The 22,214-nt window shown below is 40.4% G+C and overlaps 1 protein-coding gene across 1 annotated transcript in view; it reads right to left on the bottom strand.

The window, feature by feature from the left end:
• LOC310639069 (serine/threonine-protein kinase TNNI3K) overlaps positions 1-22,214 on the bottom strand; it is a gene marked incomplete at both ends in the record, with an annotated part of 213,262 nt that overhangs the window by 18,534 nt on the left and 172,514 nt on the right. Inside the window, 2 exons of the mRNA XM_083360468.1 lie at positions 1,373-1,542; positions 15,709-15,768. Coding sequence (XP_083216594.1) covers positions 1,373-1,542; positions 15,709-15,768 — 230 coding nt within the window. The remainder of the gene's footprint in view (positions 1-1,372; positions 1,543-15,708; positions 15,769-22,214) is intronic.

The following is a 22,214-nucleotide window of genomic DNA, read 5'->3' as shown; positions in this document are numbered from 1 at the left end:
TAGGTTGCTTCTCTCCTTGATTAGTTTCCATCCGTTGCTTCTTGTCCTGCCTTCAGGTGCTTTGGAGAATAGCTTGGCTCCCTCTTCTTTGTGGCAGCCCCTGAGATATTGGAACACTGCTATCATGTCACCCCTCACCCTTCTCTTCCTTAAAGTACACATACCCAATTCCAGCAACCATTCCCTATATGTTTTAGCCTCCAGTCCCCCAATCATCTTTGTTGCTCTTCTCTGTACTCTTTCTAGAGTCCCGACATCTTTTTTACATCGTGGTGACTAAACAAAGGTTAACATCATATGAAAGCCAGTTTGGTGTAATAGTTAAGGTGCTGACCTAGAAACCAGGAGACTGTGAATTCTAGTTCTGCTTTAGGCTTGAAAAACCAGCTGTATGACTTCAGGCCAGTCACTTGCTGTTAGCACAACTTACCTCACAGGGTTATTGTTGTGGGGAAAATATGAGGAGGAGGGAATATTATTCATGTTCACTCTTAGAGTTATTTATAAAAAAAGTAACGGCGGGATAAAAATCTAATAAATGGTTATTTATTAGATTTTTATCCCGCCGTTACTTAACTACTACACCAAACTATACAAAACTCTGCACTGATCTATCTGAAACCGCCTCTTCAAAGAGGTAAAGCAACAATTATTAGCAAATTCTCCAGTTCTGCCAAAAAGTAAAAGAAGTTACCAGCTTTCCTTAAAAAAAAAGTAAATAAAGCCTACTTGCTTTGCCCACTAAATTCCCTGAAAACTGATTCCTGTCCTCAATGATGATGGCAAATTTCAAATAATACAATCTCTCTCCCAAAAACTTATATTGTACTAATTTCTTGATTTCTGGAGTTAATTCTTCCATTTTCTCAACCACTTTCTATTTCAGGTCCTATTCAGCTGCGTGATTTGATTTTCAGTGAGTTTCCTTCCTTTTGCTATAGCTTTCTCCCTACTTCCTGCCAGCCCCTTTCCTTGACTTTCCAGAAAAAAGGAAGAGCGATTTCTTATACAGAGTTGGGGAAGCAAGAGAAAAATGAAATGTTGTGCATACAATTGAATTATGGGAATGCCAAAACAAGCAAGTATATAAGAACTGACTGCTTATGCAGAAGACCTGGGAAGGAAGTCTGAACAGAGAAACCAAGGTGGCATTTAGAAGTTCTCCAAATTTAAGCTGGTTTGTTGATAGATTTTTTTTTGACCTTCTAGTTTACAAAGAAAAACTAGTATTGTGCGTGTTGATTCTGTGGCCCTTTCAAACATTTTATTCTTTAATGAGGTGCTAAGAGCAATTTGAATAGTCAAGAATAGGTCAGGCAGTTCTTTGAATCCTACAGGTTAAGGAAGGTATCCATGTGGTCTTTGTGCTTACCTTTGGGACCATGTCCCATGAGCTCTTGAATTCAAGGCGTATTCCAGTTCAAAACGAGTACGCAAAGCAGCAACATGGCTGCGTCCGGGGCATCCCCGAGGGACTAGGCAGTCTGATGAGGAGGATGGTGACAAGGAACCACTGCTGTTGCTGGAGGCTGGTGACATCAGCTGGAGATAAAAAAGAGGACATTATCAGTATCTATTTATGACAACCCAAAAGTCTTATTAGAAAGGCCGATATCCCTCCTGTGTGTCACAAATGCTTTTGATAATGTCCACAGTTATTTCCACTTATGGTGTCGTGCTAGTTTTTGATTGTCCTATGGAGGAGAGCCATGGTAATCTATGGCTGTGGAAAACTTTTTGCTGCATTTTTTTTTGTCCAAGGATTTAAGTCCTTTCTCTTATTACAGATATAGAGTGTAAATCAGTCTTCTTTCATTGGCTATTAAAAATGTATAGTTTCTTTATGATGGATCTAACAGTATTGCCATATTTATTACTGCAATGAGATCATTTTCTATATCATCTTACAGCAATATATTTAAAAACAATGTCTTCCATTTGTTGTATAGTTGGAAAGTGTATGGTGTTTGCATCACAGAATAGGCAATACCAAATGTGGGTAAATAAGTAAAATAATAGAGCTGCAACTTTCTAATGCTCAAGGCTAATAGTAGCATATCATGTGAAGTTTTTTTCTGTTGGAATGAGAAAATGTAATTATTTTTTTAAAAAATTCTGCAATCTACCAACTCAATTTCATGTAAAGTTAATCAGAGATGAAAGAAACTCTCAATTTAACAGAATAATGGAATGGGTGTCTGTTAAATCTAAATGTACGATAAATTGGAAGGGAACTAGTTCTATGTGTAAAATGGTGTTAATGCATGGTAAAGTGTGAAATGGGATTTTATACAAGGATAAAATGGCTTTATGTATGTAGAAAGTAGCAAATGGAATTTTATGCATGTATAAAACAACATTCGACATGTGCATTACCCCTGAGAAAAGCAATTCTCTAGATAGTATAGTACTAAAGTGAGGAAGGTGTGAATATGGGTGTGCATAACATTTACTTATTACTCATATCTTAAAGAATAAGAAGGAAAAAGAGCACACAAAAGGGAAAACACGGTTAATATAGAAATTCAATATCAACAAGTAGATTAAGAAATTAATGAGATTGTATAGTTAGAGCTCAGTAATGATTGATGAGAAATTAACAACCCCCCCAAAGTATATTAAATTATTTTAACAATGTGTGAAAGGGTTTGTATCTCTGAGTTGAGTTCCAAAATCTCTACTCTTTGTTATTTAAAATGTAGAAAGAAAGAAAGAAAGAACTAAAACATTATAAACATTAGTTTCCAAATTCCCCTTTGCTATAGTCTGACAGGAGAAAGGAATTAATTGCATAGAATATGCCCTGCATAGTTTCCCCACTTTCAGCCAGATAATTAGTAGACAGGAGAGATTAGAATGCTTCTGTGCTGCACAACAGCCTAGTTTAAGAGAGCCAAGGTTATAGTCACCATTAAATAAGAGGAATCAAAGTAATTTTATTGAATGTTATTTTACTGATTGATCTTATTTCTTCATTACTTTTTATTTATTATATATTATTTATTATATAAATTCTTATAAATAAGAATTCATTTTTTATTATTTATTTATAATAATAAGGTGGTGCAGTGGATAGAATGCAGTATTGAAGGCTAACTCTGCTCACAGCCTGGTGTTCGATCCTAATAGGCTCAAGATTGACTTGTTTTCCATCCTTCCAAGGTTGGTAAATCAAAGACCCAGATTCTTGGGGACAATATGCTGATTCTGTAAACCACTCACACAGAACTAGAAAGCACTATGGGGCGGTATATATAGCTAAGTGCTATTTATTGGATGTTATTTGGCTGGTTGTTTGAAGACCTATAGTACTTTGGAATGTGAGTTGTTCCTAGGCAAGATGCATCCTCTGTAGAGCACTTGAAGGAATCTCATGCTGATACATGGAAGCAAGATGTCGTAATATTAATTATACAAATTGTATGTGATCCCAAACCATACTTCTTGATTACAATCACTATTTACAAGACATGATTGCCCATCTAACACATGCAGATTTTGGGATAGCTGTTCATTGTTTGTTCTGGAACTATATTTTGCTTCCTGTTCACTCCAAAACCAGTCATTTCCACCTCCCATTGATGGGATTTAAGGAGATATTTAAGTGAATACAAGGCAACCTGTAACCCTTTGGGTCTTCCTTTGAGAGATATTTCCTTACTTTATCAGAGAAACCAAATGACCATGGGGAAAAAATGCAGCAAAGAACCATGGGGGAAAAAGGGGGGGAGTGGGTGACTTTTCACTTCCAGCTTATGTTGCTCTGGGAAGCTGATGCGGAGTATCAGAAATCCGTCCTTCTTTTTGGCTGAGCCACAGAACTGCCTGCCACTTTGTTGGGGGTGTGGGGACAGTCAGGGACTGCAAGTAAAACAGTACCCCGACTCCCCATCCTGGCATGTCTCCAAGAGGAGGATGTAGGGAGGTTGCTGTACAAGTTGTGAAGGGTGCACAGAATGCATGAGAGATGTCACATGGTTCAAGGAGGGCACATGGGGTGCAGCATGGGTTGGGAAGGTGGGCAGGCAGTGGTGGGATTCAGCCAGTTTGCACCAGTTCGGCAGAACCGGTAGCTAATTTTTTTGTTGCCCAGGATGGACTTCCGGAAGCAGCATCCAACTAGAAAACCGGTTGTTCACATATTTGAATCCCACCACTGTGGGCAGGGTATGCCTATGTGAGCAAGAGCTGTCAGAAAGATCGGGAAGGATGTACAGGTCAGGAAGAATGCATGGGGTATACCTAGGCATATGAAAGGTGCTCAGCTGGTTGGGGAGGATGTGTGTGTGGGGGGGTGGCATGGGTCGGTGAGAGCTTAGAGGTTTACGGCATTGGTCAGGAATGGTGTGCAGGGGTATGTAAGTGGCTGGTATGGCACGAGCACAGAGGGGATGGGGGATGTTGCACAGGTGGAGGGAGCCTTACCTGACCAACTTGATAGTTTCTCTGATGTCTTCCCCTTTGCCGACACTCCCTGCTAGCTTTCCACAAGGAAGCTAGCTTCCCCACTGACTTGTGGGAAGCTGGCAGAGAGTGTTGGAAATGATGATCATGTGACTGTGGCTGACTATGGCAGTGCTGAAGTAGCAACAGCATAGTGGCAACGAACAGCTTTCCTAAGTGTTATTACCATGGGAGTAACATGTGCCCCTGAATTCTCTAAGTTAGTTCATTTAAACTACCTTGGTTCAAACATTGTTGCCTTATGATGCACTGTTTCACCTAATTGAAGGTTACAGACAGATAGACAAAACAGTTTTAGTTGTATATTGATTTAGTCTAGATAACACATACTTGATTATAAATGTCCAGATAATTACACTACAGCATGAGTAGAGCAATTTTCTCTTCATTGGATCTGATATCATTTACTATCCCATCCACTGGGCAGAGTTGAGAATTTGTACATCTTATTAAACGGATCATTTCTTAGTGAAAACCTGTTTATTTATTTTTATTCTACTTAATGCAGGGGTGTCAAACTCAATTTCATTGAGGGCCGCATCAGCATTGCGGTTGCCCTCAGGGGGCCGGGTGGGCGTGGCCTGGGTGGGCGTGGACTACTGGGTGGGCGTGGCCAGCTCTACATCATTCGCATCAAGGGTGCCTATGGGGGCCTGGGCAGGAGTGGGACAGATCTGAGGGTCTCTGGCAGGAGGAGGGTCTCTGGGCCAGGGCCAAGGCAGTGGGGGCCATTCCCTCACTGTTTCCAGGATGGCTTCGTGGGCCGCATGAAACCACTTCGCGGGCCGGATCTGGCCCCCAGGCCTTGTGTTTGACATGTCTGACTTAATGTGAAAGACACCACTCCCTAAGTAAGAAAATCATTGAATGTAGCCTCTTTCCTACATTAATAAACAGATTCTGTAAAGCGGCAATAATGGATAATTTAATTTTTTATGCTTGTATATCAGAAGGAACTTTTTCAGACAACAAACATGTCCAAGAAGTAACATAAAACTGCTACGCTATGACACAGCATTTCTTTTTTTCTTTCTTTTTTTTTAGAACCAATATCAAAAAGCACATTTCATTTCCGGAAAAGAAAAGGGAGGCACAAATCCAAAGAATCTTCATGCCTCAGTCCACATGACTGACTAAGATTCTGCTTAACACTCCCCTTATGTGACATTGGAACTCCATCTTGCATTCTTTTGTTAACATAATGCCTGGCTAGCTAAATATTGCTCTTCTATTGCTTTGAAATGTATACAAGTTCCCCTCCTGGATTGGAATTCAGATGAATGGTTGTCAGCGTATTAGAATAGCGAGCTCTTTTTTTTATTTTATTGAAAAGTTTTAAAAATACAGTTTTCCTTTAAAAAACCCCCTTCCCCCTCCCTCCTCCCCTCCCTACCTCCCCCCTTCCCCCCCTCCCCCCCTCCCTCCTCCCCCCCCACCTCCCCCCAACCCCCCTCCCCCCCGGACTTCCCAGAGCTAAATACAAGGTATATATATATAAAAAAGCAATCATAAACAACCATATACTAACAACTATAAATTCTAAAATCCATCACTCTCTAACTTATATAGGATCAAACAAAACTTAGCATTATTAAATATATATAGAAGACAAAATAGAAAAAGAAAAAAGAAAACGAAAGAAGACTTATTCAAATGCTAGATAAAACTTCTTGACCCTATACTTGTTCTGGATAAACTCAATCCATTTTCTCCATTCCATAATATAATGTTCTTGCGAGTAATCTTTCAAATAGGCCGAAATCTTCGCCATCTCTGCCAAGTCGGAAACCTTTAAAATCCACTCTTGTATAGTCGGCAGTTCCTCTTTCTTCCAATATTGACCTATCAAAAGTCTTGCTGCCGTAACTAAATTCAACATCAACTTAGAGTCCACAACTGTAGCGTCAACAATTATTCCCAACAAAAAAAATTGCGGACAAAACTTTATCCTCCGTTTAAAAATCTTCTGCATATTCCACCAGACTTTTATCCAAAAAGCCTTGAACTTTTTACATGTCCACCATATGTGAAAATATGTTGCCTCTTCATCACCACACCTCCAACATTTAGGCTGATAATTCGGATACATACTTGCAAGCTTTTTAGGATCTAGATGCCATCTATAAAACATTTTATAAAAGTTCTCTCTTAGACTTTGAGCTTGAGTGAATTTTACATTCCTCACCCAGATCTTTTCCCACGTGTCCATTGTAATAACTTCCTGAATGTTTTGGGCCCATTTTATCATACAATCCTTAACAAGCTCTGTTTCTGAATCGATCTCTATCAATGCAAGATATATCCGTTTAATATGTGCTGGTCCTTGATTTCTAATTTGCTTTATCAAATTTTCATCAGTCGTTGCAAATCCATTTTTTTGGTCTTCTTTCCACCTGGCCTGTAACTGAATATATTGAAACCAAGTCTGAACAACCTTCTCTTCTCGCAAGAAGCTATATGATTTCAAGCACCAAATATTCCTTTCCAAACTTAAAATTTCCTTGTAAGTAGTCTCATCATGTTTGAAACCAGCATGTATATTTTCTATTGCGTGTTTTGGGATTGCCCACAATGGTATCTTGCTGCTTAACTTATGTCTATACTTCTTCCAGACTCTCAGCAGTGCCTGTCTTAAAATATGCATCCTAAACACAGTATCTACCTTCTTATCATACAACAAATATGCATGCCAGCCAAACAACAAATCATGGCCCTCAAGATTTAATAACCTCGATTGTGTCAAATTAATCCAATCATTTATTCCTACTAGTGCAGCAGCTTCATAATATAATTTAAAATTAGGCATTTTAAGGCCACCTCTCTCACGAGTATCCTGCATAATCTTAAGTTTAACTCGTGGCTTTTTCCCTGCCCAGACAAATTTATTGATACCACGCTGCCATTCCTCCAAGTTAGAGTCTTTCTTAAGAATCAGTATCATTTGAAATAAGAATAAAAATTTGGGCAGGACATTCATTTTCACTGCTGCAATCCGTCCCAACAAAGACAATTGCAATTTTTCCCAACTCTCCAGTTCTTTTTGAATTTCCCCCCATAACTTTTCATAATTATTTTTATATAGCTTTGTATTAGAGGGCGACAAAATCACCCCCAAATATTTAACCCTTTTAACAATCTCAAATCCAGTTAATCCTTCTAGGAGAGCCTTCTGCGAAACTGTCATATTTCTAGCCAAAATTTTAGTTTTCTGTATATTTACTTTAAATCCAGAAACCTTCCCATATTGTGTTATTATCTCCATCAGGTCCACAACAGCGTTCTCTGACTGGGTCACTGTAACAACCAGATCATCTGCAAATGCTCTCAATCTGTAATCCTGATCTCCAACTTGTATCCCCTTAATTTTTTCCGAATTCCGAATCTTAACCAATAATATCTCTAATGTTAACACAAATAACAAGGGCGATAGCGGACACCCTTGCCTTGTGCCCTTCTCAATATTACATACTGTTGTCAAACTATTGTTAACTATAATTCGTGCAGTTTGTTTTTGGTATAATGCCCTAATCGGTTGTAAAAATTTTCCCCCAAAATCCATTTTGTCTAAAACTTTCAACAAAAATTGCCAGTTCAATTGATCAAAAGCCTTTTCAGCATCTAAAAAGATTAGCACAGCAGAGATCTGGTTGTGCCTTTCCAAAAACTCTAACACATCAACTATATGTCTCACATTAGTTTTCATTTGTCTTCCACTAATAAACCCCGTTTGGTCCCCATGAATCACCTGTTGCAGAACCCTCATCAGTCTATTAGCCAAAACCTTAGCAAATATCTTATAATCTGTATTTAAAAGCGATATCGGTCTGTAATTTTTAACTAAAGTAGCATCCTGGTCTTCCTTCGGAATCAAAGAGATAAAAGCTGTTCTCCAAGACGGGGGCACCTTTCCCCCCCTCTGGATTGTCTGGAACAGTTCCTTTAACGGTTTTATCATCTCTAATTGTAAGTTTTTATAATAGGCCGCAGTCAAGCCATCAGTGCCTGGTGCTTTATCCACCTTCAGTTCCTTAATAGCTGTAAAAATTTCTTCTTCTGTAATCAGTTGGTTAATCCCCTCTTTTTGTACTTGCGTAAGAACCGGGATGCTAGCCTTCTCCAAATACGTATCAATATCTTTTGCATTAATGTCCTCTTTAGTATATAATTTCGAGTAAAAATCCACAAAGGCATCCTTAATAAGATTCTGTTGATACACAACCCTTCCTTTATACTCAATCTTATCTATATTAGATGCCCTTTGTTTTTTCCTCAGTCTATAAGCTAACCATCTGCCTGGTTTATTAGCATTGCAAAAAGTATTATGCCTAGCAAACCGCAGATTGGTCGCCACTTGATCAGCCATTAATTTATCAAATTGTCCTCTTAACAGTCTAATAGCCTCCTTGATCTTCACCTCCTCTGGGTTCAAAATCAAAGCCTTTTCTTTTTCCTTTATTTCATTCTCCAGTTCTTTCCTTCTAGTTTCCACTGCACGTCTATGTCTATTATTCATATATATCAACACCCCTCTCATATAGGCCTTGCTAGCATCCCAAACCATATCCATAGAGGTACCCTTATTCATATTCATCTCAAAAAAATCCTTTATCCGCTGTTTGCATTCTTCCACATTTCTCTGATTTCTAAACAAATTCTCATTTACGCGCCATGAGCGTCTATCTCCTCTTTCCTTATCAATCTCCAACCACACTGGACTGTGATCAGAGATAGTTCTTGCGCAGATTTTCACCTTTTTAGTTCTCAAAAGAAAATCATTAGTCAACAAAATAAAATCAATCCTAGAAAAAGATTGGTGTCTATCAGAATAAAATGTATAATCCTTCTCCTGCAAATGTCTCTCACGCCAAATATCTCGCAATTCCAGGTCATCCTTCATTTCAAAAAAAGATTTAGGCAGTCTAGCGTGACTTGGAATGCGCTTAAAGGCTCCAGCCTTATCCAACTGTACATCCATAACTCCATTCCAGTCCCCCATAAAAATAAAGGATTTATAATCCAACTGGGTAAGCTTTATATGAAGTAAACTAAAAAAGTCAGCTTGTTGTTGATTTGGTGCATATAATCCAACTAAAAGCGTCTTTTTACCTTCAAACAACAACTCGATCATAACATATCTTCCATGCTTATCTGCTTCAATTAGGTCCGCTGTTAAGGCACTTTTAACATAAACAACCACTCCATTTTTCTTATTCTCTGCAGAAGCAACAAATTGCGTACCCAGCCTCGAGTTCAATAAGTACTTTTGATCCAAAACTCTAATATGCGTTTCTTGCAGGCATATAACATCTATCTTAAATTGTTTTAAATATTGAAAAACTTTCTTCCTCTTCTGCGGTGAGTTTAGTCCATTAACATTCCAGGTTAAAAATTTAGTTGCCATGTATATCCCCGAAAAGCTCTTGGACCACAGCTTTGATAGGACTGGTTACTTTAGGCCGTGCTCCTCCCACAGCTTGGCTATGAATGCGTTGTGAAGAATCTGAAGACTTTTGCTGATCTTGTTCTTTTATTTTCTTTGCTCGTTTTAAAGCAGCACGCCTCACTCTTTGCTCTCTAGGATCATCCAAAGAGATTGTAGCTTGATCTCCTCCAGCACCATTTTCCTCTGTTTCCTCCTCTTGTTGTTCTTCTCCAGATCCCTTTCCAGCTTCCAGGAGCGTTAATGGGGTTGCTTTTAAGACATTATTGTAGAAATCACGTGCTTGTTTCACAGTAATCAGCCTATACCTTTTACCTTCATACATCACCATCAGCCCATCTGGAATCTCCCATCTGAACCTTATATCTCTTTGCTTGAGCTCTTGCACAAGAAATGTATAGTCCTTTCTTCCCCTTAAAATCCTTGGAGGAATTTCTTTTAAAACCAAGACTTCTTGTTCAGCAATCACAACCTTAGCATCATAGGCAGCTTGTATAACTTGATCTCTAATTTCTCTTTTTGCAAAATAAACCACCACATCTCTAGGCAACTTTCTCTGTCTGGCAATCCATGAATTCACCCGAAACACTTTATCCATAGCTGCTCTTATTTCAGATGCTGGCTGGTTCAATACCCCTTCGAGAGCCTCAGAGATCAGCTGCTTTAAATCTTCTTTAACATTCTCTTTTAAGCCTCTAATTCTGACAGCAAACTGCATCTGGTAATATTGGGCAAGGCTTAACTCCCTTTCCAACTTGCCTCTTACAATTTCATTCTCCCGTGCTTTTACTTCTAGTATAGCATTCCTTTGAGCCAAATCATCCACTTTTTCATCTAAATCTTCCACACATTCCGCCACTTTATGCACTGAAGTCAAAATGTCTACCTTCATCACGCTGTACTTCTGTTCCATCCTCTCTTCCATTCTTTCCTCAAATTTCTCCAATTTCTCCTCCATCTGTGCAAATTTATCAGCAATTGATTGATTAATTGATTCCAAAAGTACCTGGGCATGTTTATCCAGGGCATCTCGCAAATCCTTCGATGTCAGCACTTCAGGAGGGTGCAATGCCTGTAGTGATGATTGTTGCACCGGCGAGGATCCTCCACTCCGAAGAGTTTTAGAGGGAGGTTTAGCCGCCATCTTTTAATCCTCAATTATGACGCACTTTCAATTAAAGTTTAAAAAGTCCAACAAGTTCGAGAGTATAGTAAAATAGTCCTCTTCACCTTTTCCTCTTGTACCGCTCTGCCTGCTCCTTTAAATCATAGTCCTTTCTTCAGGCAGGGATGGTTCGCAGACGCCTGGCTCTGCTCCAGGAAGTTCGGAGCAGAGACGACGGCCAGCTGGGAGCAACCCAGGCTTCGGGGGAGTTCGATCCTTCAGCCGCCCAAGCTCCAAGCTCAGGCGGCCTCGGAGAACTCTACCCCTACCTGGGGCCTCACCCCCTCCTCTTCTCCCGAGGAGGGGGCTTCAATTTCGCCCGAACAGCTGATCGGCGCTGTTTCGGGCGAAAAAACAAACAGCTGAGCCGCGGGCAGCCAGGGGAGGCTGTCTTCGGCGCGGCGCCGCCACCGGAAGTCAGAATAGCGAGCTCTTTTTGAGATGGCAGTTAAAAGCGAAATATTGCTTCACTTTGCTGCATCCAAGAAATATGCATAGTGAGTCCTCTCAAAAGTATTTCCAACCTCACATAATATGACCTGGGCATTTTACAGTATCCAGACCGCATCTGGCCCTTTGGCTATCTCTGTCCAGCCCATGTGAGGTCAGTTAGATATCAAAAGTAAATTAATGTACTGCAGGAGCAGGAGAAGAAGCCAAGTTAGGTCTAGCTTTGTGTTGTTGCCAACTGCTCTTTCAGTTGGCTGGTGGCCACAGGACGGTGAGGAAAGAAAGTGCTTTTCTGTACCCACACAGTGCTGGCTTCTCATCTGGAGCAGCAGGAGAAGATAAAAGCATGTGAGGGGACCTGGGCTTGGCTTGGCTTGGCTTCGGTCAAAGCAGGGCCTTGCAGGTGAGCCCAGCCAGGAGCTATGAGTTCAGTCCTCCACAAAAGTCCTAGTAGCTCATGTGGTTCCTTGAGAAAATTAATTGTCTACCCCTGTATTATCACCTGCTGCTGCTGGAACCTGGAAAGTAAAATAGATGATGGGAGCCAGCACCCTGACCCTTCCACTTAAGGGTGGTGAAATACCTTGGAAGCTTTCCTAATACACATACACAGGTGGTATTTCTAGGAACTGGTTGCTAAAATCGAACATACTTACAATGTACCAATATTTATCATCCATACAGTGAAGTTAAGCTTGGCCAGCTCAACCATTTATTTTAGAAAATACTTGATCCATTTTTTTCCTTCCCTTTGCCCTGGTGAAAGTTATCCTTTTCCCCAATGAAACATGAAAGCTTGGGTCAAACTAGGGCTTAGTTCTAGAACCTGTTTTCAAAATCAAGAATAATAGTAATAGCGCTTAGGCTTATATATGACTTTGCAGTGCTTTACAGTCCTCTCTAAATGGTTTACAGAGTCAGCATATTGTCCCCAACGGTCTGGGTTCTCATTTTATCGACCTTGGAAAGAGGGAAGGCTGAGTCAACCGTGAGCTGGTGAGAATTGAACTGCTGGCAGTCAGCAGAATTAGCCTACAATACTGCATTCTAACCACTGGGCCACCATGAAGCTATTGTAAGGCCTTGGAAGGGAGCAAATTTGGTGTAGTGGTTAAAGGCACCAGGATATAAATGGGAAGGTCATGAATTCTAGCCTTGACTTACGCAAGAAGATATGGTCTCAGTTTTATATATCTGAAACTAAGAAGTTAGGGAGCTGATGTCAGGCTCCAAAAAGCAAGAAAGATACACATAGTTAATTTTGAGCCATTTCTTTTATTGTTCCTCACCCATAGACAGAAATCTTGTCCAACGAAAGCAACAATTGTTAAAGACATACTCTGAGAATTCTAGAGAGGAGCTAACTTGACCCTCTTTCTCCCAACCAAACCATCTAAACTTTGCTGTCTCTTGCTCCTCTGGAATGCAACCCCTCTGCCCTGGGAATCCAGATTACATTCAACCACACCCTAGATCAGGGGTGTCAAACTCAATTTCATTGAGGGCCGCATCAGCATTGCGGTTGCCCTCAGGGGGCCGGGTGGGCGTGGCCTGGGTGGGCGTGGCCTACTGGGTGGGCGTGGCCAGCTCTACATCATTCGCATCAAGGGTGCCTATGGGGGCCTGGGCAGGAGTGGGACAGATCTGAGGGTCTCTGGCAGGAGGAGGGTCTCTGGGCCAGGGCCAAGGCAGTGGGGGCCATTCCCTCACTGTTTCCAGGATGGCTTCGTGGGCCGCATGAAACCACTTCGCAGGCCGGATCTGGCCCCCGGGCCTTGTGTTTGACATGTCTGCCCTAGATAGAACATTAAACATACAGAACTTTCAAATACAGCAGGTGTTTTTTTAAGCTTACTGTGCTTCTTATATCATTAAGTGATATAGTAAGTAACTTTTGCTACTTCCATGCTTAAAAAAGGTAAAGGTTCCCCTGCACATGCGTGCTAGTCGTTTCCGACTCTAGGGGCCGGTGCTCATCTCCGTTTCAAAGCCAAAGAGCCAGCGCTTGTCCGAGGATGTCTCCGTGGTCATGTGGCCGGCATGACTAGACGCCAAAGGCACACGGAACGCTGTTACCTTCCCACCGTAGTGGTCCCTATTTTTCTATTTGCATTTTTACATGCTTTCGAACTGCTAGGTTGACAGAAGCTGGGACGAGTAACAGGCGCTCACTCTTCCATGCTTAGGACTTCTCCTTTATGATCTGCAATTCTGATAATATTCCAGTGGTGTGGAAGAAGTGACTGTGGCACCACAGTGCATGGCACTTTGATGGTATTGCTGATTATTTCTAGTTCATTAACTCTAATATTTGGATTCTTTCATAGTATAACCCTGAAAGCAACATAATTAAGATACTGCAAACAATATTTTAAAAACTGAAATACTTTGAATTAAATTGCCTGTAAGCTCTCCTAAAGAGATGCAAATATACCTTGCTTGTGCTAATTAAATTACATTAATCACATTTGTTTAATTTGCTTATTTAGCAAGGAGCTTTGCTTATATATCAAGGAGCTTTGGTGTGGAAAAACCTTTTGCTCATGTACTCATGTCCACGCTGCAATATTAATCCAAACCTCTATCTCTTGGATCACTTTAGTGGTTATAAGGATGAAGACTGAGGTAAATGTTTTGACATCATGTTGTAGCATAAATTATATATTTGTCTATTCTATTTCTTGAGACTTCAGTATAGAATGATTTTCTACAGAAAGTTGAAGTCAAAGGAGAAATTTGATCTTTACTTGGTCTAATTATTTTAATATGCTTCTCCTGTAAAGTTGTTGTTGAAGAGAGGGGAGAAACGTAAATACGTATAAGATGCATGAGTTAGATATTTTTCTTACCGTGTTTCCACCCAAATAAGACTGGATCTTATATTACTTTTTGCTCCAAAAGACACATTAGGGCTTATTTTCTGGTTAGGCCTTATTTTCAGGGAAATACAGTGCTAAATGTGTCTATCTGGCTGAAGATCTTAACTGGGGCTTATTTTGGGGGTGGAGCTACATTATGAGTGTCCTGAAAAATCATGCTAGAGCTTATTTTCTGGTTGAGTCTTATTTTCGGGGAAACACAGAGGTAGATTATAGCTAGATTTTATTACATCAGTCTTGGGACAGTTATCATTACTCTGGCTGCCTGTTGATTTTTTGGGATGTCACCAGAAAGGGGGTTCTGTCCATTTGTTGAGCATTTTGAGGCTCATAGAGAACCTCCTTACTATATCTGGTCTTCCATGTTTGCTTCTCTTTTCCTATGTTGCTGTCACTAGGTTTTTTTTTGTTGTTGTTTTTGCTAATAGGGAACATTCATTTGCAGCAGCAAGTGACACAACAGGACTGATGGCATTGTATAATATGACTATTATGACTATTATACAATGGAGACAAAGATTCAGCTTCTCTCACCTGGTCTTCCCGTCTGATGGCTGTGACAGACTGAGTGAAGAGGCATTCGGTAAATAAAGAATTGTCTTGTCTTATAGAGATATGGCACAAAATGGATAAATAAGACTCCAATTTGCTTTTTTTAAAAAGCTTGTTTTGGTGGGGAAAACTTTTTTTTAAGTAAAATTGAAGAGTGCACTGCTGGCCAGTAGCTGATCACTTATTGGCCAGATCAGCAGAAAAATCAAATATTGGCCAAGAAGAGTTCATTCTAGTTGGCTGTTTTTTCCCCCAGGTTAAAAAACAATATTGTTATAGTCAGCGGGGAAAATATACAATATAGATGCCTGGGGTGTATGCACTCATTTTCCTAATTGTTGCAGTTAAAAAGTTATATAGGTTTTAACCATGCTTCAGAAACCTGAAAGAAATGTTTATACAAAAGTGACAAAGGGATTTTAAAAATAAGATTGTTGTTTACACTAGAGAAAATGATTTTTTTCCAAACCACCTTCAATTTTCAGAGTTACTCCTTGTTTTCAGCCAAGAAAAATAATGAGGGTTTTAGACATTTCCAATTATAATGGCCTAGCTTTTTTCCTTTGTTATAACATTTATTATACTTTTTTCATCAAATTGCTTAGTTTGCAAAGAAAACAAATAGCTTAGGTTCTAAAGAAAACAGAGTAGAATTTCTCAAAAGATAGCTGATTTTTTTCAATAAGTAATCAATTAATCATTGCTTATTGTTCAAAATTAGCCATCCATATTTAATAAGAAACAGATTTTGTTCTTACCTCTATGTTGCACAGACATTCTTCTAATTTGGACACTACTTCAGAAAACTCGGGTCTTCCCTATAAATGCAGCAAGACAATAACAATATGAATGTTGTGACAATGCCTTTCACATTTTGCAAGCAGATATGGAGAAAAGGAAGGCTTTACCAGTGGCGTAGCGTGGGGGGTACAGGGGGGCCTGGCCGCACCGGGCGCAACATCTGGGGGGGTGCGCTCGCACTGAGCTGCTCAGGGAGCCCCAAGGGCTGCACAGAGTCGGCTTGGCTCCGCTCTCGAGCTGCTCTTTCTTGCAAAGCAAAACGAGTCCGGCAGGTGAGATGGGCAGCCACATAAACTGAATAAAATAAATAGAAGCGCCCAACTCTTCGCCCAGGCTCAGGCCAACCGCAAGCACCCTGCAGGCGCCCCGGCAGGCTTGGCCGAGCGAAGATGGACCCGCCGGCTGGCCGGCCTAGCTTCATGCGCATGCATGGCTTTATTTAGCGGGGCTCACGTGCAAGCTTGAATGCAGCGGCTCTTGCAGGTCGGAGCCCCGCCCAGCCGCCCTCGAGAGGGACCCGGAAGCATCCCGCATGCGCGCGGCTCTTCTTGGAAAGTCTACGCCACTGCGGGGCGCGTCTTTTCAGCGGTGCCGTGACGTCACTTGCCTTGCCCTGGGTGCTGACAACCCGCGCTACGCCACTGGGCTTTACATCTGGGCAGGAAAAAACAAAGCTATAAGTGCAGATTAGGAGAAATCTGGCTCGAAAACAGTAATTGTGAGAGGGATCTTGGAGTCCTAGTGGATAATCACTTAAACAAGAGTCAGCAGTGTGCAGCCGCCGCCAAAAAAGCTAATGCAATTCTTGGTTGTATAAACAGAGGCATGTAATCAAAATCATGTGAAATATTAGTACCACTTTATAAAGCCTTAGTAAGACCACACCTAGAATACTGCATCCAGTTTTAGTCACCACATTACAAAAAAAGATGTTGAGACTTTGGAAAAAGTACAGAGAAAAGCACCTAAGATGATTAAAGGCCTGGAGACTAAAACATATTAAGAACAACAGTTGCAGGATTTGGGTTTGGCTAGTCTAGAGAAAAGAAGGACTACGATGACATGATAGCAGTATTCCAGTAGTTGAGAGGTCACCGCAAAGAGGAGGGGGTCAACCTATTTAGCAAAGCACCTGTAGGCAGGACAAGAAACAATGGATGGAAACTAATCAAGGAGAGAAGCAACCTGGAATTAAGGAGAAACCTCCTAATAGTGAGGACAATTAACCAGTGGAACAGCTTGCCTTCAGCCATTGTTGATGCTTCTTCATCACTGGATATTTTAAAGAAGAGACTGAATAGTCAGTTGTACAAAATGGTATAGGGCAGGGGTGTCAAACTGCTGACCCATGGGCCGGACATGTCATCAGGAAACCGCACCCACTCCATTGCCAGAAATGGAGAAAAAGCTCTGATAAGTTGCACAATGTCACATGATGTCGCAAGTTTGACATGGCTGGTATAGGGTCTCCTGCTTGAGCAGGGGGTTGGATTGGAAGACCTCCAGGGTCCCTTCCAGCTCCATTCTGATTCTGATTATAGTTTGAAGACTACTTGCTTGGATTATCTATAAAGAAAGATTAAAGTGTTATGTTTGAAAATTCAACAATTACTTTTGAGATAGGGATAGGAAAAAGGGTTAAAAATTATGTATTGTATGAAAAAAGGATGGAGAAATTGTGTCCCTGCTTTTATAATACTAACATTGGGCATCGTCTAATAAAATGGACTGGTAGTAGGTTCGGGGAAGACAAAACAAAACAGTTGTATATATTTTTGTATGTGGATTTCATAAACATAACATGATTGTTGGCGTAATTGATTTTAAAACAAAACAGACAAGTACCATTTGGCCAAATAGATAGAGAAGCTTTCAGTATGTGACGTAGAAGTCCTACAGTAGCTGTAGGTTTTGCCTTCACCCTAAACTAGTCTCAGTTTTTGAGAAGCAGCTATATTTAAGGAAAAGAAGTTGGAATAAATAAACCCATGGGCTTATCAAACAGTTTTTTCCCTTATGTTCTTAGCTATTTGCTCAGTTTTTCAAAGGTCTGCTTGAATCTGTGCATAATATTCCTCCTTTATGAATAAATAGGATTTTTTTCATTGTTTAAATTATTTTTCAGTCTAAAATTTGATAGCACCTTAAAGAATGTTAAAACCACCTAGAATCACTTGGACATGAGATAAGCGGCATAGAAATTCATTAAATAAAAATAATTTAAATAAAATATGCTTTATTAAATCCTTTTTTTCAGCTCCTGAAGCGTATGTTAGCTATCATATTGCTTCTCTTAATGCCAAATAGGTGCATATCCAACAATAAGGGAAAGAACGTTTCACATATTCATAGTTCAAAGCTCACATAAATGGAAATCTGATAGGTTCATGTCTAGAATTTGACTCCATTTTCTATTGTTTAATCTGGTTGTCATTTAAGATACCCCAAATGGGTAAAAAAAATGTTGTGATTAATTTTCTTCATAGTAGAGCTGCAGCGATATAATGATCAGAATGATGAAGATGTCAGCGCCACAATATTTTTATATGATCTTTCTGTTTCCTTTCTAGGTGCCCTGCTCATTCTACTTGCTATGCTGATTCACTTAATAGCGCCATGCCCCTCTTCATGCATGGTATGCTCTGAAGAAGTTACTCTGTGCCAAGGGTTAACATATATACTAGGTAACCAAGTCAGACACTTTGAAGAGAACTCATATTTATTCTGTACTGTAAGTTCACCCAGCCCAGCTGTAATTGTATTGACTGCTTCTTATGCCTGCTGCTGAGAGGTAAATTTTCAGAGAGCTAGCCTTTCACATTTTGACTGAAGAGTGATAGCATTGTTTCATTTCTCTTTGCCTTGGGGCCTTATCCAAACTATTCCAAGCCCTTCAGAGGTAATTGAAAACCTTTGTTACCGAGAACAGTCATTTCACTCAGCCAAACGCTTTAAGAAAAACAAAATAGATCATTTTAATAAGTTTTGTCCACATTTTGTGCAAAGTTCAAGCTGTCCGCTGGCTGAATGAGCTATCAATTGCCTTATAACCCTGCCAAGGAATCTTTCAGCATTAGCAAGATTAAGTGATGTAGCACTGATACAGATTAGCATCATAAAGTGCATTATAATTCTGAAAGAATGTCTTTCTCCTCTCCTCCCACCTCTTGATGCTAAATGATCTGTAGAAATGCTAACAAGATACAGTGGCTGTGTTCATTACTACTGCTTGCCTAAGTCAACAATTTAATCAGACACCTGATTAACAAATTTAAAGTAGGGCTTAGTTTGCTAGTGATTCTTAGGGAAAAAATAGCAGTAAAAATGTCACTTAATAATGGCTAAAATAGTAGTTAATTTAATAATGCCTGTCTCTTATTGCCTGCCATTATGTATTTATTTTTATGGTTTAGATTTCTCCCACTCTCCCCACAAAGCATTCAGGGAGATCATAGAGCTCTCTTTTTGCCTATAATGTTAAATATAAACGTAGTAATACCAATGAAGGAGAATATTTGTACCATGTTTTCCCCCAAAATAAGACCCACTTTCTTTTCTTGCCTCCAAAAGATGCACCAGGTCTTATTTTTTGGGTGTGTGTGTGTGTCTTTTCCATTCACCTTGAGGCAGCAGCATCGACAGCTCCACCCAGCCAGCCCACTTCTTCAGGGGCTGAAGGAGCAACTTCTTTCTGCAACTGAGAATGGAGCTCCGGCCTGCATTTTGCAGTCAGAGGCCTTTCTGGAAGGCCTCTACAACCGAAAACCGTGCTATGGATTGAATCTATAACTCAGTTCTTAGCTGTAGAGGCCTTCCGGAAAGGCCTTTGAGACTGTGAAATGCAGGGGATGCAGAAGAAGTGGGCTGGCAAGGAGAGGCAGGTGTTGATTCATGGGAGGCCTGGTAAGTAGGTGCGGGGCACATGGGGCAACTCCACTCCCCACCCTTGCCCTAGCTTGATTTTTAGGCATGTGCCTCCCCCAAAAAAACTAGGGCTTATTTTTGAGGTAGGGTTTATATTAAGGTAAAGGTAAAGGTTCCCCCGCACATGCGCGCTAGTCGTTTCCGACTCTAGGGGCCGGTGCTCATCTCCGTTTCAAAGCCGAAGAGCCAGCGCTTGTCCGAGGACGTCTCCGTGGTCATGTGGCCGGCATGACTAGACGCCAAAGGCGCACGGAACGCTGTTACCTTCCCACCGGAGTGGTCCCTATTTTTCTACTTGCATTTTTACGTGCTTTCGAACTGCTAGGTGGGCAGAAGCTGGGACGAGTAACAGGCGCTCACTCTGCTACGTGGCACTCGGGATTCGACCCGCCAAACTGCCGACCTTCTGATCGACAAGCTCAGCGTCCTAACCCACTGAGCCACCGTGTCCCTTAGGGCTTATATTAGGCCCGCCCCCCCAAAAAATCAAGCTAGGGCTTATTTTCGGGGTAGGTCTTACTTTCGGGGAAACACAGTAGCTCAGGCTTGAAATGAGGGGTCCTTGGTGCTCTCTGAGCTTGCTTGTTTTCTTGCAGACATTTCATTACCCTAACTAGGTAACATCATCACTGCCAGTATGGGAATGCTGTTTGCTGTCAGTTTATATTCCGGTGTCTTGCCTGCCTGGGTGGGTGGGGGCTGTCTTAGGGTTTCTTTGGTTGGGCTGTTTACTAATGGCTCTTTGGCAGTTTCTTGATTGGGGTATTGCTTACCTGATCGGTGGTCTGAAGTTGACCTTGAAAGTGGATCAGTTAATCTATGCTGATCTGAGTGCTGTATACTGATTAAACTTAGTAATAGACGGAATTCTGAAATGCTCTATTTGGTCTCTCCTTTTCATTATAAAGTTGCCAGTGAAATCCCGACAAGCAATTCATGGCAAAAGGACAAAACAGAAATATTCCATTAGATTTGCTCCTCAGCATCCTGATTTTTGCTTTTATTTTGATCAGCTGTTTTCCTCAGGGTTTGCTGTTACCATATATCCATATTGTCTTAGTTTTTTGTTCACAGGTCTATTCCAGATGTTTTGTTTTGGAGCTCCCACTTCATTCAGAAAGATCAGGTATTTGACCCAAGATCCAATTATTGAAATAGCACTGTAAAGTGATCTTAAAGAAAAGCATCGAAAAGATAGCACTGCATCTTTGTATGCAAAAGTGCTTCTCAATAAATTTGTATGCAAGAAAAAAAAAGCTACATTATAAATTAGGCATGTGAGATGTGGGCTACAAAAATCTGGATGTCCACTAGATCGCAGCAAGCATATACAGAGGATTAATTCTTTGTTCCACTATTAACAGTTTAACAACCACCTCATAAAATATACCATAGAAAATATAAGCAAGATCCTGGACATGGCAATGATAGGATCTGCATATCATTAGATTTTCATCATCATCATGATCATCATGATCAACAACAACAACAACAACATCTTTGAGATTAGGTTCTCTCCTAAGAAGAGGAAATTACCATGTAAAGACTAGCCTTTAGGAAAAATGTCCTCTTTTCAAATGGAAACGAAATGGCAAAGCTTTCAGGATAAACAGGGAAAAGGGGAGATCCTGCCCTAGAAACATCAAAATAAAATCATAACTGAGTATTGGAGAAGTGCTGTTTATGTTCTGTAGATTGGAACAATGGGGATGTTGTGACAAACCTCCAACAGCAAAACTGAATTCATTGTAGAAAGGGAATTGATGCAGAAAGTCAACTACTGAAGTTTTTGTATATGGGATCTATTAGAATCAAATGTTGTCCAGAAGGAATCTAAGTTGTCTGTAACACTTACATAATTAATTTAAGGTATATATGGCATTCAGGTCATGTTGACATCTGAGAGGCAGAAAGATGAAAGAATCGGGCATATCGATTATAAAAAACATTCTCTGTTAATGGGCAATCCTTATAAATGATTCAATAAGCCAAGGCAACATTGCTGGACAGGTATAATTTACATTCTTTAGGTCCTCCATGCAGAGCGCATAGGTGTACAATTTGTACAAAATATATTCAATATGTGTCCTTTAAGATGGAATCCATTAAAAAGGATTATTTCACTAGAAAAGCACTAAGAGAGAAAAAAAATGCAGGTTTCCATGCCAGTCTGAGAATTGATCAGAATAACTGAGGTCTTGTACAGAAAGCCTCTTTTATTAAAAATTTATTATACAACTGATTTGTTTTATATCTAACATATGATGACAAATGTCTAATACTAGGGCCACAAAGAAGCAGAAACAGTTCTTGTGTCTGTAAAGATTTACCTGCTATATAAGATCATGTTTTCTACTTGAGTCATTCTATACATCTGTAGAATTAGCATGGCAGTAATCAATGGCGTAGGGGGCCATTGGCGTGTTAATTTCTTGAAATAGAAACAAATCTCCTTTAAGCATGTTGAGCATTCAAGGAACACTTATAGAAGACAAGGCCTTACCCATGGCCACCATTGTGTTTGCTTTAGTCTTAATGA

Source organism: Vipera ursinii, assembly GCF_947247035.1.
Source record: "Vipera ursinii genome assembly, chromosome: 3".
In the NCBI taxonomy this organism is placed as follows: domain Eukaryota; kingdom Metazoa; phylum Chordata; class Lepidosauria; order Squamata; family Viperidae; genus Vipera; species Vipera ursinii.
This window is presented reverse-complemented; position numbering and strand designations above follow the sequence as displayed.